General features: G+C 45.1%; 1 protein-coding gene across 2 annotated transcripts in view; it reads left to right on the top strand.

Moving 5' to 3' along the window:
• Nucleotides 1–18167, top strand: part of L2HGDH (L-2-hydroxyglutarate dehydrogenase) — a 73912-nt gene that overhangs the window by 29928 nt on the left and 25817 nt on the right. For both annotated transcript variants that reach the window (XM_030215335.1, XM_030215336.1), the window contains exons 5-8: nucleotides 4069–4231; nucleotides 7523–7557; nucleotides 9063–9230; nucleotides 9401–9558. In XM_030215335.1, coding sequence (XP_030071195.1) covers nucleotides 4069–4231; nucleotides 7523–7557; nucleotides 9063–9230; nucleotides 9401–9558 — 524 coding nt within the window. The remainder of the gene's footprint in view (nucleotides 1–4068; nucleotides 4232–7522; nucleotides 7558–9062; nucleotides 9231–9400; nucleotides 9559–18167) is intronic.

The raw sequence follows: 18167 nt of genomic DNA, 5'->3' as shown, positions 1-18167 counted from the left end.
ATTGCCTTTACTAAGTTAACCCATACTAGGGCCAAGGGGGGATTATGGCTCCCGGATCTACGGCTTTATAACGTAGCCTCTCTGCTATGGTGGGTTCATGAATGTTATACTAGGACAGCCAGATATGCCTTGCCAGATTTCTGGCAGAGTTGGTGCACCCCCATCGACATATTTTCGGCCTTGGCGGGGGGGGGGGGGGGGGGTCGACGAGGTGGAGGGAACAGGGTGGGCAGGAACCAGTTTGTGAAAGCATTGGGAAAGGCGTGGAGATGGTGTAGTGGTGTACTTGGGGGGGGGGGGCTGGAGGGGTGGATCCTTTTCTGTCTATTTTTAATAACCCGGATTTTCCAGCCAGAGGGGAGCATGGCTCTTTCAGGCTTTGGCAGGGGTGCCGATATTTGGGACAATTGGCGGAATTAGGGGGATCTAGGGCGGAATTAGGGGGATCTAATTTTCCTACTTTTGATGTGATCAGGCGAGCATGTCATCTCCCGAATACACAATTTTTTCGTGTTTTTACAAGTAAGGGACTATTATAACTCAGTAAGAAGGTCAGCGGGCTCCCCGGTCTGCTTCACCATGCTGGACAAAATCTTTCTGGCTATGCCGGCATCCTCCAATCACCTTTCACAGTGGCACCAGTTGATAGTAGATAATTGTCCCGTCCCTCATATGGAGGGGTTGGCCTCGATTTGGAGCAAGGATATTTGCGAGACAGTTTCTCGGGAATTTTTAGGAGGGATCTTCGAGACTATTCCCAAGATCTCAGTGAATGCCGCCCTTCAAGACATCCAGTACCGCATCCTTTATAGAGTGCATATCACTTGACAAAGATGGAAGGAGATGGGCCTTGGGAGCGATGATAGATGTATAAAATGTCACACGGCTCCGGGCACTATTTTGCATTCCTTTTTGGAGTGCCCGTCTCTCTCACAATTATGGACCCAGTTACTGGCAACTATTGAGCTCATATTAAATAAGCCTTTTGAGTGGTCCTATACTGTACTACTATTTATTTATTTATTTATTGCATTTGTATCCCACATTTTCCCACCTATTTGCAGGCTCAATGTGGCTTACAGAGTTTGTTATGACATAGTCCTTCCATGATATCAGATACACTTAGTATTGTTTAGAGATTAAATAAGAGACGAGAAAAGGAAGGTGTTAGGCAGGATAGTATGTGATGAGGCACAGTTACGTGGGGAGGGATTAAACAAGGCCCAATGTCACTTTGTTTTATTAGCTATGCTATTGGTCAAAAAGTGTATATTACAGTCGTGGGCAGACCCAACACCCCCCTGTATAGCTCAATTGACCCGTCTTATGAAAGAAATGGCAGAATGGGTAGCCTTACAATATGCCTCAGCTACATCTAGGAGGCAAAGGTTGGTTAGAGACCTATGGAACACTTATTTACGACTAGCTCTGGAAGAGGTCAGTGATGAGCCACGGACTGTATGAGAGAGATACCCACTATTGGTGCTGTTGTTGTGTGTGTGAGTAAGGGAGACCTGGGAGGGAGGACAAAGAAAAGAGGAGAGGAGGGGAGGGTTTAGTTGGGTAGGGGAATAAGAATTAAAATGAGGAGGGGAGCAGAGGTTAACTATGCTTTCTTGATTGCCTAGAGTTCTTTTGTTTCACATGTTTTTTTTTGTTTGTATCCATTTCTTTTATGTACCTATGTGGATTACTGTTCATGTATAATGGAAGCAGAAGGTGTTTCTTGTAGCTGATTCAGTGGATTGACATTATTGTTGTAATTATGTGACCTTGTTTGTCTCTTCAACTCAATAAAAATATATATTTTTAAAAGGACCAATATAATTTATTGGTACAGTCTCTGGTTTTTAAACACACTAGATTACTGCAATATCATTTACTTAAGAGTTTCTAAAAAAACTACTGAAGAGACTTAATACCATTCAAAATGTAGCATTGCATTGATTTTTTCATTGAGAAAATGTGACAGTGTCTCTTCGTATTATAAACAATTGCACTGGCTCCCAGTTCATGCAAGGGTATTATATAAATTTTTCTGTTTTTGTATATAAGATACTTCATGGTTTAGCTCCATCTTACCTTCTGGATCACAAAGGAGCCCTTTTATTAAGCCATGTGGATGCCTACGCGCGTCAATTCTGAACTACCGCGTGGCTCAGGCGGTAATTTCATTTTTTACACACGTCCGGGGTAATTGGCATTGTACGCACGCTGATGATTACCGCTCGGTTGAGACCTTACCGCTAAGTGAATGGGTGGTGGTAAGGTCTCAGACCCAAAATGGACGCACGCCAATTTTTATTTTGCCACACGTCCATTTTTGGCCCCCCAAAAAGGCCTTTTTTACAGGCATGCTGAAAAATGGATCTGTCCGCATCCAAAACACGTGCCTACACTAGCACAGGCCATTATTCAGCGCACCTTAGTAAAAGGACCCCATAGTCTTTATGCAAAAAACTAGAGCTACGAGCACCTGCTCTTTCTTTACATTTCTGTCTTTAAAGAATATAAAGAGAACTCGGTTATTAGATAATCTCTTATACTGGGCAGCTCGTTTAGAGAAAGAAATTCAAACCATGTTAATATCCATGACAAGTTATGCTCAATTCTGTAGGCAGATAAGTTTTAATCTATTTAAAAAATTTGTCCTGAATTTTAGTGACTAATAAACGGATATATTAGTTTCTTTTTTATTTTAAAGATTGTAATTCCAGGAAATATCTTGCTTCTTTAATCATGCAATCCGCATCGAATCACAAGGTATATGGCGGAATATAAATTTATTGTTAATGTTAAGTGTGCTGTTAAAATGACTCCTAACAATCAAACTCTTCCTACTAGAATGTGACTCGTGGAGGGGCATTTTCGAAAGGGATGTCCAAGTTGCGATTTGGACGTCCTTACAAAACGTCCAAATCCAGGAACGGGGAAACCTGTATTTTCAAAACAAGATGGACGTCCATCTTTCGTTTCTGATTTTCGAAACCAAAGGCGTCCATGTAAAAAATGACCAAATGCAAGCCATTTGGTCATGGGAGAAGCCAGCATTTCTAGTGCACTGGTCCCCCTGACATGCCGGGACACCAACCGGGAACCCTAGTGGGCACTGCAGTAGACTTCATAAATTGCTCCCAGGAACAAAGCTCCCTTACCTTGAGTTCTGAGCCCCCCCAAACCCACTACCCCCAACTGTACACCACTACCATAGCCCTTAAGGGTGAAAGGGGGTACCTAGATGTGGGTACAGTGGGTTTCTGGTGGGTTTTGGAGGGCTTCCTGTTTCCTCCACAAACGTAACAGGTGTGGGTGGGGTGGGGCTAGGTCCGCCAGTCTGAAGTGCACTGCACCCACTAAAACTGCTCCAGGGACCTGCATACTGCTGTCATGGACCTGAGTATGACATCTGAGTCTGGCACAAAATATTTTTAAGGATGTTTTTTGAGGGTGGGAGGGGGTTAGTGTGACCACTGGGGGAGTAAGGGGAGGTCATCCCCGATTCCCTCCAGTGGTCATCTGGTCATTTCGGGCACCTTTTTGTGCCTTAGTCGTAAGAAAAACAGGTCTGGCTGAAAACATCCAATTGCTTGTCAGGGACGTCCTTGTTTTTTCAATTATGGGTCAAGGATGTCCAGGTGTTAGGCATGCGCAAGTCCTGCCTTTGCTACACCTCCGACACGCCCCCTTGAACTTTGGCCGTCCTTGCGATGGAGTGCAGTTGAAGATATCCTAAATCCAGCTTTGATTATACCAATTTGGTCGTCCCTGGGAGAAGGACGTCCATCTTCCGATTTATGTGGAAAGATGGACATCCTTCTCTTTCAAAAATGAGCCCAACAGTCATCATTCACTTTTCTTTAAAGAAAAAGCAAGACTGAGGCTAGAGCAGGGAAAAACCTTTCCCCTGTTTTAAATATAATGCACTTTCTCTTACATACGCTAGTTTTGAATGCTTTCTGCTTCTCTACGTACAGAGATCCTTTCCCTCAGTTTCAGGTCATCCCATAGCAGAGTCCCAGCTGGCAGAGCTCTGCCATTACTCTCTGACCTTGCTCTATGCTCTTTTAGGGTCTGATGGCCATTGATTCTCCATATACTGGCATTGTGAACTATAGACAAGTGGCCCAATCCTATGCTGAAGACTTTCAGGCAGCTGGGGGCTCAGTCCTGACGGAATTTGAAGTAAATAATATTGACATGGTGAAAGAGAGTCCCTCAGGAAGTAAAGAAGGTAAGCAATTGCCTGCCACTACAACCTGCTCCTATGCTATGCTTAGGGTCTTCTGCATACATGCCCATGAACACTGAGGCACAGTTACTTTTTTGCAAAAAAAGACATTGTGCAATTGACCTTCACAAATAATAATCCTCACGCCTGGAACAGACTTCCCAAGCCTGTACGTCTAGCCCCGTCTTTGGCCGTTTTCAAATCCAGGCTAAAAGCCCACCTCTTTAACGCTGCTTTTGACTCCTAACCACTACTCTCTTGCCCTGTACCCTTCTATCCCCTCCTCTTTAATTCCCTTACCTCTTAGTTGTTCTGTCTGTTTGCTTGTCCTATTTAGATTGTAAGCTCTTTGAGCAGGGACTGTCTTTTCATGTTTGCTGTACAGCGCTGCGTATGCCTTGTAGCGCTATAGAAGTGATAAGTAGTAGTAGTAGTAGTATGCTAATAGTGAGCTGCTTTTCATTATTTTTCTTTGCAGCAGCCCATTAAATATTAGAATACAGTTTTGCATGCAGCAAACTACATGCAGGATTTTATTATGCGATGGAGAACAATGTCACAAAGATGACTTTCTGTGCTAATATGGCAAATAACACAGGTCATCGCAATAACACTTTCCCTCTTCTGCACATTTTGTTCTCCCCTTAGTACCTTGGACTTCAGGTAAGCTACAGCAACATGTTCCAACAGTCTTCTCTATAATCTAAAGTAATTAAAGTTCTCTGGATCCAGTGGCGCTCCTAGGGGCGCCCCCCCCCGATGCAGCGAGGACCCCCCCCCCCCCAGCGAAAGACACCCCCCGCAAAAGAGCCCCCCCCGGGTGCATGCCGCTAGGGGGGGGTGCCACAGCGCGCGCCTGCTGCGAGTTTACTAACTTTGCTCGTTCGCTGCAGCTCCCTCTGCCCCGGAACAGGAAGTAACCTGTTCCGGGGCAGAGGGAGCTGCAGCGAATGAGAGAAGTTAGCAAACTAGCGCAGCAGGCACGCGCCGCGGCATCCCCCAGCGGCGTGCACCCGGGGCGGACCGCCCCCCCTTGGTACGCCACTGTCTGGATCCATTTTTGTAAAAAAATGTCTCATGCTGAAATTCTGATTAGGAATGGAAGTGAAGAGAGACACCATGAGATGATAAGCAATGCCTAGCACCAGTGTCAGTTTTTTGTACCAGGAAACATTTGACTAGGTGTCTCTCTGTGGTACTTAGAGACAGAGAGCAATATTTCCTGCCGTCTGCAAGGCCATTTCTGTTTCCAGCAACTGAGATATAATAGACTGGCAAGTGTGCACTAGGGCCAGCCCACGCAGGAGGTACATTTCCAAAACTTGTAAGTCAGCCTTCCTTGGTGCATCCTTAAAACATAGCTTAAAACAAGAGCAGGAAGGAAAGTGGATAGAGAGTGTTATGTGTGTGTGTACATATGCTAACAAACCCCCAGTATAAAAGAATGAGAGAGGTACTGAGAGAGACACACACAGGCAATGTCAGGGCTATAAGACACTCTAATCACTGTTCACTTGTCTATTAGATTGTAAGCTCTTTGAGCAGGGACTGTCTCTCTTTGTTAAATTGTACAGCGCTGCGTAATCCTAGTAGCGCTCTAGAAATGTTAAGTAGTAGTAGTAATCCATTTCTTCCCTCCCATGTTTCCATTTCCTTAGTCCTGTGCTCCAGTGTTTTCCAAGTAAATGTATCGTTTATGACACTTAAAATCTTGCTGATTCTCTGCTATCATTGGACTAAGTGAGGCAGAAACTTTAGATCAATTTCTTTTTTTGTCTATGATAAAATCAGATTCAGCATTCATAAACAGAAAAGGCAGGTAGATACATTATTGCCAGTCTAGCTTAGGGCTTCTCAAACGCTACTGGATGTGGGGTTCTTGGGATAGGTGTGGGAATCCCTGGTGTAGCTCTCTACTGAATGCAAACAGGGTTATCCAGAAACATAATTTTGTCCTAGGAGCCAAGAGTGGGGACAGGGAAGACAAAATTCCCCAGGCCTCCAAGGGGGGCCTGGTGCCAGGGTCAGGCCGCCGGCGCTGCAGTCCCCGGTCTCACCTGCCTGCCTCCCTCCTGGGCTCCGGGCCCCCTGCCTTCGAAGCGACAGTCACAGATCACCTTCCTTCGGGCCTTCCCTCCCTGTGTCCGGCCCTCGCGGAAACCGGAAGTTACATCAGATGAGGGAGGGAAGGCCAGAAGAGAAGCGATCTGCAACTGCCGCTTTGAATGCAGGGGGCCCGGAGCCGTGGAGGCAGGCAGGTGAGACCGAGGACTGCAGCGATGGGGAGGCGGGGGGGAGCGGAGGCGGGGCGGCCTTGCCCCGGGCCCGGTCTAGTCTCTTGGCGGCCCTGCTTAGGAGCAGAAACTGATTTTTCTTTTTTTTTATTTGTGAGAAGTCTTTATTGAACTTTCAATCTTTACAACAGAGTGTTTTAAACAAACAATCTTCGCTTTTTTACATGAAAACCGTGAACATTTTTTATACCCAGTGTTACGTGCACTTCAACCCCATTGTATCAGCCCTGTACCATTGTAGACTTCAACAGCTTTATAACATTTTATCCATTATTTCCCCCCCCCCCCCTCCATCCCCACCTTCCCGAGTCCCTCCCTTTTTGCCAGTTCTTACTCTGGCCCTCCACACTCATTAACTGCATTCTCTCTCTAATTCTAGTTAACTGCATTTACAAAGAACTGCCATATAGAATGCCATTGACCTGTCTGATGTTTTCGTATTGCTATGAGTCTTTCCATCTCACACACATATTTTAATTTGTTTTGCCATCTTGTAATTGAGGGGACTGTTTTTTGCTTCCAGTGCAACGCTACTGTCACTCGGGCCACTGCTGTCACCTGTCTCAGCAACTGCTGTTGACAAGATGTCAGCCCTCCCACCGGTGCAGAAAAAAGAAAAGAAGCTGATTTTTCAACAAAGCACAGACTGAGGGAGCAAAATTCTAGGAGTGTCCATCATGCCCCTGGCCCTGGACCATGAGCCGTAGTGACCAGACTAGGCATCTTCTGAGAGACAGGAGATATAACAAGGGAAATATTTTCTGTAGGTTTTGAATGAAGCTTGATGGTGTCAGATCCCAGCCCTAGTTCCAACAAAGCTGGAAGTAAAAAGGAGCAGGAGGAAACTGCCAGGTCAAAAATAAAGTGCCCTTCCTGCATGCACAGGGAAAAAAACAGACTCCTCTTCTGTTCCTCCTTCCAGCCGCCCAATGGGCTTGCAGCCAAACATTTGTATATCTCTGGTCCAACAGCTGGTTATTTTTTCTGGTTTATATTGCAGGAATTAAATACCCCGTTGCCATTAGAAGCTCAAAGGTAAGATTCAAACTTCCAGCCCAGTGTTCAGAAGTGTTTGGCTGCTCTCTTGTTGGTGTCCTGTTCTTCAGCAGACCTTTTAAAGTTCATTTCATGTGGCAAGTAACTGAGCAGTACTTTAGATACATGTTCAGTAAACTGACAGCGCTTCCAGTGTGATCACCAAGTAAGTACTAACTACACCACTGTTTGTAAATATAACCAAAATATAAAAGTAGAGAGTGCGTAAATATGCAAAAGTTTTATTATCAAATTTAAAATAGTTTTTTGTTTATTTAGGCTTAACATACAGCCTTATATTCATAGAATGACAAAGCAGTGAAAAGAACAATAGGAAAGAAACCAATCATTCAGAACACATTTCCATTCATCTTTCTCAGCATTTTGGACTCTGGGACAGTGATTTTGGGCCTGTCTGGCCAACAACTGCAAAGATATTGGGAGTGACCTTGGATGAGACATTATCCTTTCAACCACAGATTAATGCTGTAATCCATAGATGTTTTTTTTCGTTTGAGACAAATAAGATCAATTAAATCTCTGATTTACCATCATGCCTTAAATATCCTGATCCACTCCTTTATTATATCACAACTTGATTATTGTAATGCTCTATATAACGGTCTTAGCTGTAAAGCTATCTACCGCCTACAACTTGTACAAAACATTGCTATAAAATTGATTATCAGCTCAAAGAAATTTGATCATGTGCTTCCACTCCTCATGGAAGCACACTGGCTTCCCATCAGACACAGAATCACATACAAAACAATGATTTTCGTATATAAAATCAAAATATCAGGTACGAACCACAATATCTCTCTCGTCTCCTGATTCCATATGCTCCGACACAAACACTGTTGACTGTTCTATCTTTTAGGGAAATGTTTCATGAACATACACACTCTGCTATTTTTTTTCAGTACAAGGCCCAAAACACTGGAATCAGCTCCCTCAGTCACTGAGAAATCATTCAGATCTCCAGGCTTTTAAAACAGAATTAAAAACATTCTTTTTTCACAATGCTTACAGTTAGAGCTGCTTCTTATATGTTAACTCTTCACCTCTCAGATGTGAGTCTGGAACACAGCGCACCTTATCTTTGTACCTTCCCCTTCTGTCCTGTTGATATTGTAGTTCTGCCCATATCCCTTTTTGTGCCTACTCTTTGCTCATTCCCTCCTTGACCTCTTAATTTTAGTATGTTAGCTGCCCAGATGTACTTGGCAATGGGCGGGGTAGTACACCCATAATAAACTTGGAAACTTGTATTTAGTTGATGGCTATATCGCAATCCCATAGGTAGCTGGATAAAAAAGTTGCTGGTTCTATTAATGGAAAGGCATGGAGGGGTGTATGGTTGCAGCTGCTGGAATTAGGCACTAAGGTTAGCAGAGAGAATCTTGCAAGCAAGTAAAAATGGATGGTGTCTGAAGTACATTTGTTTTGTTTAGGCTCACAGTATTTCACTGACAGGTCTATATTGGGCTTTTCTTCTGGCACAGGGAGAGGAGGTGTGCTGCAAGTACGTTGTCACGTGTGCTGGCCTTTACTCGGACCGTCTGTCAGAAATCAGTGGCTGTAGTCCTGAGCCTCGCATTGTACCATTCCGAGGGGATTACCTGGTCCTGAAACCAGAAAAATGCTACCTTGTGAAAGGAAACATTTACCCCGTATGTATATTCTTTAACTGTGTGACACAAGAGGCAGACAGAGCATCTGGTGTGTGAATTTAATTCAGTAGTCGACATTGTACAACAAACCTCAGGATCTTACGCTGTTTCTCTTAGTACCCTAGCCCAGCTTATAAAATTGCTTTGAAATTTTTTATCTTGCTTTCTAGGTTCCAAACCCTCAATTTCCTTTTCTGGGAGTTCATTTTACACCGCGAATGGATGGGAATGTCTGGCTTGGGCCTAATGCAATACTGGCCTTTAAACGAGAGGGTTACAGGTTGTGTGACTTCAGTGCCACAGATCTTTTGGATTCAGTGAGCTTCAGGTGACTATCAGATTCATTCAGGGTTTCCTCCAGGATAGTATCTATGCTAAAATCCTCTATACCCGGGGCCTTAAGTATTTAAAAAAAAATACCCTGTATGTAGCACACTTAGAAAAAAGACGTTTCACTTGAGAAGAAACTCAATCAGGATAATGCACCATTAGAAAATGTTTTTTTGTCTGTCTGATTAAAAGTTGCCAGAGAATGAATCTATTTATTTCATTTATATCCCACATTATCCCAATAGATCAGGTTCAATGTGGCTAACAACTTATTGTAATCAACAGTTCAAAAAGTGATGGGGGATAGTATACATTAAGTAGTAATAACAAAGTAAGTGAGGATTGAGTATTACAATATGTAATATAGAAATGAATGCTAGACGCAAAAAGGTAACAATTTATAGTTATCCATGTATAATAATTAGAATGGAACTGAGAAATTGGGAGTTAAATTAATTATGATCATCCATGAAAAATTGCTTAAACAAACATGCTTTAAGGTATTTCCGGAATATCAAATAATTAAGTTCCCATCTGATGAATTTCGGGAGGGAATTCCACCATTTGGTACAGAGGTAAGGGACCTGAACATCACATATTTGCAACTGGGATAGTGGAGGGTTGGATAATCTCTTGAACCAGGGAGAGCGTTGCGAAGGGGGAGATCAATTAAAGGTTGCATATAATCAGAGGTTAAGCCATGTAGAGTTTTGAAAACCAATGTACATAGTTTGAGTGTTATTCAGGCTTTGATTGGGAGCCAGTGTAACTGCACTTTCAAGTCTCGTAGCCTTGTAGACTAATCTGGCTGCTGTATTTTGAGTTGTCTGCAGTTTTTTCCAAGGAAGATTCTTTATAGCCAGCATAAATGGCATTGCAATAATCGAAGTGTGATACCAATGTTTGTACTAAGGTTCCGAACTTGTCATTAGGGAAGAGATGCATAATTCTTTTTTAGTTTCCACATTGCTTTAAAGGTTTTTGTGATGACTGGACTTTGATGTGGAATAACATGTAGAAATCAATTATTATACCAAGTATCTTTAGTTTGGACTCCAGTGGATAAGTTACATTATCAGTTGTGAAGTTTTGACAGTTTATGACACGGCGAGGGATAGATAACAACATAAAATTGTTTTCTCTCTATTCAATTTTAGTTTAAAGGTGGAGGCCAAATTCTCCATCGGGTCTAGATCTGATAATAGAAACACTTCTTCAAAAGAATCTTTGAAAGGGATGTAGATGGTTATATCCAGTGGCGTAGCAAGGGCGGGGCGGTGGGGGCGGTTCGCCCCGGGTGTCATCGGGTGGGGGGATGCTCCGCTCCCGCTGCTCCGCCTTAAAAAATTTTTTTTCGAAGCGCCGGAGAGAGGCAGGCAGCGCGCCTCGCGTCTGCCCTGCTAGTAAAGAAGATCTCGCTGACGTCGTCGCCCTTCCCACATTGAGTCCCGCCCCCCTCTGAGGCAACTTCCTATTACCACGAGGGCGGGCGGGACTCAGTGTGGGAAGGACGATGACGTTGACTAAATCTTCTTTACTAGCAGGGCAGACGCGAGGCGCGCTGCCTACCACTCTCCGGCACTTCGAAAAAGTTTTTTTTTAAGGCAGGACAGGGTAGGAGCAGCAGGAGAACGGATCTCAGCTGTCGGGTCGGGGGGGGGAGACTCAGAGGGGAGAAGGGGATTGGGGAGGGGTGGGGGAGCTCAGAGGGGTGCTTAAAGGGGATTAGGGAGGGTGGGGGAGCTCAGAGAGGGGAGAAGGGGATTGGGGAAAGGTGGGGGAGCTCAGAGGGGTGCTTAAAGGGGATTAGGGAGGGTGGGGGAGCTCAGAGAGGGGAGAAGGGGATTGGGGAAGGGTGGGGGAGCTCAGAGGGGTGCTTAAAGGGGATTAGGGAGGGTGGGGAGCTCAGAGGGGTGCTTAAAGGGGATTAGGGAGGGTGGGAGAGCATCAAGGAGGGGAGAAGGGGATTGGGGAGGGGTGGGGGAGCTCAGAGGGGTGCTTAAAGGGGATTAGGGAGGGTGGGGGAGCTCAGAGAGGGGAGAAGGGGATTGGGGAAGGGTGGGGGAGCTCAGAGGGGTGCTTAAAGGAGATTAGGGAGGGTGGGGAGCTCAGAGAGGGGAGAAGGGGATTGGGGTGGGAGAGCTTATAGGGGTGCTTAAAGGGGATTAGGGAGGGTGGGAGAGCATCAAGGAGGGGAGAAGGGGATTGGGGAGGGGTGGGGGAGCTCAGAGGGGTGCTTAAAGGGGATTAGGGAGGGTGGGAGAGCATCAAGGAGAGGAGAAGGGGATTGGGGAGGGGTGGGGGAGCTCAGAGGGGTGCTTAAAGGGGATTAGGGAGGGTGGGGGAGCTCAGAGAGGGGGGAAGGGTGGGGGAGCTCAGAGGGGTGCTTAAAGGGGATTAGGGAGGGTGGGGAGCTCAGAGAGGAGAGAAGGGGATTGGGGTGGGGGAGCTCAGAGGGGTGCTTAAAGGGGATTAGGGAGGGTGGGGGAGCTCAGATGGGTGCTCAGAGAGGGGAGAAGGGGAGGGGGGAGGGGAGTGCTCAGATGGGAGAAGGGTTCTGAAGCTGGAACTGGGGTCTGATAAGGGGGCAGGAGGGAAAATGGGTCCATGCCTGGGGCAGGTGGGAGAATGGGTCTGGGGCTGAAAAGGGGAGATGCAAGGCTTTTCTCTCACCAGTCCCGAGCTTCAGCCCCAGCCAGTTCTCCTGTGGGGACTAGGGGCTTTAAAGGGGACAAGGAGAACTGGCTGGGGCTGAAGCTCGGGACTGGTGAGAGAAAAGGGCTGGGGTTGAAACTAGGGGCTGAAAAGAGGACAGGGAGAAGTGGCTGGGGGCTGAAGCTCGGGACTGATGGGAGAAAAGGGTTGGGGACTGGTGGGATAGTGGGGCTGAAAAGGGGCAGGTGGGAGATGTGGGCTGGGGCAGGTGGAATAAGGGGGCTGGAACTGGGGGCTGAAAAGAGGGGGCAGAGAGAGAGGGGATAGAAGGGGGGAGCGTGAGGGAGGGCAGACCCTGGATGGATGGTAGAGGGAGGGCAGACGGATTGAAGGGGCAGAGAGAAAGGGCAGATGGTGGGTGGAAGGGGAAAGAGAAAGAGGGCAGACTGGGGCAAATGGTGGATGGAAGGGGCAGAGATAGAGGGCAGATGTTGATGGAAGGGGGAGAGAGAGATGGCAGACTGGGGCAGATGGTGCATGGAAGGGCCAGAAGTGGATGGAAGGGAGAGACGGCAGACACTGGATGGAAGGGGCAGAGAGAGAGAGCGAAGACAGATGCTGGATAGAAGGAAGACAGTGAAATGATGAGGAAAGCAGAAACCAGAGACAACGAACTGTAAATATATATTTTTATTTTTTTGCTTTAGAATAAAGTAGTATTGTAGCTGTGTTAATAAATGTTTATAATAGAACATGTAAATAAGTTAATCTTTTTATTGGACTAATTTTAATACATTTTACTTTCAGAGAACAAAACCCCCTTCCTCAGGTCAGGATAGGACACTGTAACAGTACTATACTGAATTGACCTGAGGAAGGAGGTTTTGGCCTCTGAAAGCTAAATGTATTAGTCCAATAAAATGATATTATTTGTTTATTTCTATTTGTTAATTTGTAAAGTGGTGATTGGTATTTGTTAGTTTTTTCAAATTTACATCTGCTGTCTTTATATTTTGCACAGTACTAGGGGACATTTTCTGTTTCTGTGGTGTTGCATTGTATGCAGAGTCTGGCATCGGGGGTTCAGTTTAATTTTTGTCTAAATAGAAAGTTTATGATTACTTATTCTATAGTGGATTAGGGTGTATCTGTATTTGTGAAAAAGACATGGCTTTCGGTTGGCATTGACTGTGCAGGATCGACGATCTGTACTAATCTGTCTGTTTTCGTTTTACAATAGGTGAATTGATGTTCTAGTGCTCACTGTAGTGTTTAAGATGCTTTCCTTTTCCTTGTGTGACTCGTACAAATTACTGCTTATGGTATGGTAGAATTGCTCTATAGGTCCTGAGTGTTTTGTATTCTCGGTATGCCTAGTACTGGATTTCGGGGGGGGGGGGGGGGGGGGGGGTTAAAAAATGACCGGCCCCGGGTGTCAACTACCCTAGCTACGCCACTGGTTATATCATCCCTATGGGACTCCAATGTCTAGAGCCCATTGGGGGGAGATGGAATTAGGAGATTTGACTTGATAGGATCTAGATTTTAAAAATCCTCGGAACCAATTTAGCAACCTAAGTTGCTTATTAGTATAAGTAGCAAATTATGGTCTACTGCATTGAATGCACTTGACATATGAAATTGCATAAGGATGATTCTCCTGCCTAGGTTAATTTTTTTCCTGTACTGCAGCCCACCTCCGAGGAAACAGGAAGTCACATCAGAGAGGTGGCCTGCAGTACAGCGTTTGGATTCATTGTGTGCCTGGAGACTGTTGCATCAGCACCTCTACTAAAGAGGGGGAGCAGTTCATTCACCGCCAACACTTCTCGGGTGCCAGGATGCCGATACCCCAGAGTCCCCACACCAAGCTGATACTTCTTAGGCTTCCCTTGAGACTTGGTGTTATAGTCCCTGGATGCTGATGGGAATGACATGGAATCCATGTGCATCCTCAGTGTTGGATCTGATGCTGACTGGTCCCAGGGCCTACTACTAGTGCCCAAAGCCAAGGGAGGTGGAGACCGCCTTGATGCCGGTGCATTCCCAGTGGTAGGAGCAGTCTGGGTAGCTATCAAGGTCAATGCTTCCGGTGCCGATGTCGATGGACTGGCCTTCAAGGATACGTGTTCTCTGTTTCTGTAACTGCATTTGCAAACACAAAAAACAAGAATCAGCTTGGTGGTCAGGTCGTAGGCACCAGATGCACCAACTGTGCAAGTCTGTGACACAATTACATTGGGTGCATCTTTTGAACCCACTGGAGATCTTCTTAGACATTGAAGAAAGAATCTTGGATAAATTAAAATACTCAGTTTTGAGATCTAAAAGGGGCTAGTCTTAAAATGAGGCTGGTGCTCAGGCCTAAAGAACTGTGAAAAAAAATAAAATTTTAAGGGCCACAAAGAACTAAAATAATACATGGAAAGCAACTAAAAGTAAAAGATGAGGAAAAAGAATGATTATCTGCACCGGAAGGTAAATGAAAAAGCACAAGAAAGAAATACTGAGGGGAGACTGCCAAAACACGACTTCCTAGCTCCACGGAAAAACAGAGACTGAGGAACCCATGCCCACGCATCAGGCAGAAAGACACCCACTCATGCACGTTGCAACACTGCCAAAAACTTTTTAAACCCTGTAAGTGCTAGGCAGTATCTGCACTGGGCTCTGTCGGATGATGTCACCCACGTGCGAGAATACCTTTGACCTGCTTGTCCTCGGAGAAAAAAAAAAATCTGTTCCTTAGAGTACTAAAATGTAGAATATATTACTGGTCTGGAAATGAGTATAGAGCAGTGCATCAGACACTGATTTCTCGGAGCTTTTGGTACATAAGTATTGCCATACTGGGAAAGACCAAAGGTCCATCAAGCCCAGCATCCTGTTTCCAACAGTGGCCAATCCAGGTCACAAATACGCAGCAAGATCCCAAAAATGTACAAAACATTTTATACTGCTTATCCCAGAAATAGTGGATTTTCTCCAAGTCCATTTAATAACGGTCTATGGACTTTTCCTTTAGGAAGCCGTCCAAACCTTTTTAAAACTCCGCTAAGCTAACCGCCTTTACCACATTCTCTGGCAATGAATTCCAGAGTTTAATTACACATTGAGTGAAGAAACAAACTACATTGTAGCTTCATCGCATGCCCCCTAGTCCTAGTATTTTTGGAAAGTGTGAACAGATGCTTCACATCTACCCGTTCAACTCCACTCATTATTTTATAGACCTCTATCATATCTCCCCTCAGCTGCCTTTTTTCCAAGCAAGAGCCCTAGCCGCTTAGCCTTTCCTCATAGGAAAGTCGTCCCATCCCCTTTATCATTTTTGTCACCCTTCTCTGCACCTTTTCTAATTCCACTATATCTTTTTTGAGATGCAGCGACCAGAGTTGAACACAATATTCGAGGTGCGGTCGGACCATGGAGCGATACAAAGGCATTATAACATCCTCATTTTTGTTTTCCATTCCTTTCCTAATAATACCTAACATTCTATTTGCTTTCTTAGCCGCAGCAGCACACTGAGCAGAAGGTTTCAACGTATCATCAACAACGACACCTAGATCCCTTTCTTGATCTGTGACTCCTAACGTGGAACCTTGTTAACGTAGCTATAATTCGGATTCCTCTTTCCCACATGCATCACTTTGCACTTGCTCACATTAAACGTCATCTGCCATTTAGACACCCAGTCTCCCAGTCTCGTAAGGTCTGCTTGAAATTTTTCACAATCCTCCCGTGATTTAACAACTTTGAATAACTTTGTGTCATCAGCAAATTTAATTACCTCACCAGTTACTCCCATCTCTAGGTCATTTATAAATATGTTAAAAAGCAGCGGTCCCAGCACAGAGCCCTGGAGACCCCCACTAACTACCCTTCTCCATTGAGAATACTGACCATGTAACCCTACTTTTAACCACTTTTTAATCCACAATAGAACACTACCTCCTATCCCATGACTCTCCAATTTCCTCTGGAGTCTTTCATGTGGTACTTTTGCCAAACGCCTTCTGAAAATCCAGATACACAATATCAACTGGCTCACCTTTATCCACATGTTTGTTCACCCCTACAAAGAAATGTAGTAGATTGGTGAGGCAAGATTTCCCTTCACTAAATCCATGTTGACTTTGTCTCATTAATCCATGCTTTTGAATATGCTCTGTAATTTTGTTCTTGATAATAGTCTGTATCATTTTGCCGAGCACCGATATCAGACTCACCGGTCTATAATTTCCCGAATCTCCTGTGGAACCTTTTTTAAAAATCGGCATTACGTTGGCCACCTTCCAATCTTCCGGTACCACGCTTGATTTTAAGGATAAATTACATATTTCTAACAATAGCTCCGCAAGCTCATTTTTCAGTTCTATCAGTACTCTGGGATGAATACCATCCGGTCCAGGAGATTTGCTACTCTTCAGTTTGTAGAACTGCCCCATTACATCCTACAGGTTTATAGAGAATTCATTAAGTTTCTCCGACTCGTCAGCTTCAAATTCCATTTCTGGCACGGGTATCCCACCCAAATCTTCCTCGGTGAAGACCAAAGCAAAAAATTAATTTAATCTCTCCGCTACGGCTCTGTCTTCCCTGACCGCCCCTTTTACTCCTCGGTCATCTAGCGGTCCAACTGATTCTTTTGCCAGCTTCCTGCTTTTAATATACCTAAAAAAAATTTTTACTATGTGTTTTTGCTTCCAACTCAATCTTTTTTTCAAAGTCCCTCTTAGCTTTCCTTATCAGCGCTTTGCATTTGACTTGACATTCTTTATGGCATTTCTTATTATTTTTAGTCAGTTCCTTCTTCCATTTTCTGAAGGATTTTCTTTTAGCTCTTTCCTTCACCTCACTATTTAACCACGCCGGCTGTCGTTTGGTCTTCCGTTCTCCTTTTTTAATACGCGGAATATATTTGGCCTGGGCTTCCAGGATGGTGTTTTTGAACAGCATCCACGCCTGATGTAAATTTTTGACCCTTGCAGTCTCTCCTCTAAGTTTTCTTTTCACCGTTCTTCTCATTTTATCATAGTCTCCTTTTTTAAAGTTAAACGCTAACGTATTTGATTTCTTATGTATACTTACTTCAAAGCTAATATCAAATCCGATCATATTATTATCACTGTTATCAAGCGGCCCCAGCACCATTACCTCCCGCACCAGATCATGCGGGAGGTAATGGTACTGGGGCCGCACCAGTGTGAAAGGGGAGCACACAGTACTGATTGCCTTTTCTGCTAATTGATATTTGTTCTAACCTTCCCAGTTACTGCTGCACCTGTCAGTCCAGACTACAGAGCAAATGGTAAAGAGAAAGCGAATGCTACATACCTGTAGAAGGTATTCTCCGAGGACAGCAGGCTGATTGTTCTCACTGATGGGTGACGTCCTCGGCAGCCCTTCCAATCGGAATCTTCCTAGCAAAGTCCTTTGCTAGCTCTCGCGCGCCCGCGCGCACCGCGCATGCGCGGCCGTCTTCCCGCCCGAAACCGGCTCGAGCCGGCCAGTCCAGTATGTAGCAAGACAATACACTTCAAGGGAAGACACAACTCCAAAGGGGAGGCGGGCGGGTTTGTGAGAACAATCAGCCTGCTGTCCTCGGAGAATACCTTCTACAGGTATGTAGCATTCGCTTTCTCCGAGGACAGCAGGCTGCTTGTTCTCACTGATGGGGTATCCCTAGCCCCCAGGCTCACTCAAAACAACAACCATGGTCAATTGGGCCTCGCAACGGCGAGGACATAACTGAGATTGACCTAAAAAATTTACCAACTAACTGAGAGTGCAGCCTGGAACAGAACAAACGGGGCCCTCGGGGGGTGGAGTTGGATCCTAAAGCCCAAACAGGTTCTGAAGAACTGACTGCCCAAACCGACTGTCGCGTCGGGTATCCTGCTGCAGGCAGTAATGAGATGTGAATGTGTGGACAGATGACCACGTCGC

The sequence above is a fragment of the Microcaecilia unicolor genome, chromosome 9, assembly GCF_901765095.1.
Source record: "Microcaecilia unicolor chromosome 9, aMicUni1.1, whole genome shotgun sequence".
NCBI lineage: Eukaryota > Metazoa > Chordata > Amphibia > Gymnophiona > Siphonopidae > Microcaecilia > Microcaecilia unicolor.
Note: the sequence above shows the minus strand (reverse complement) of the source record. Positions and strands in the feature narration are given on the sequence as shown.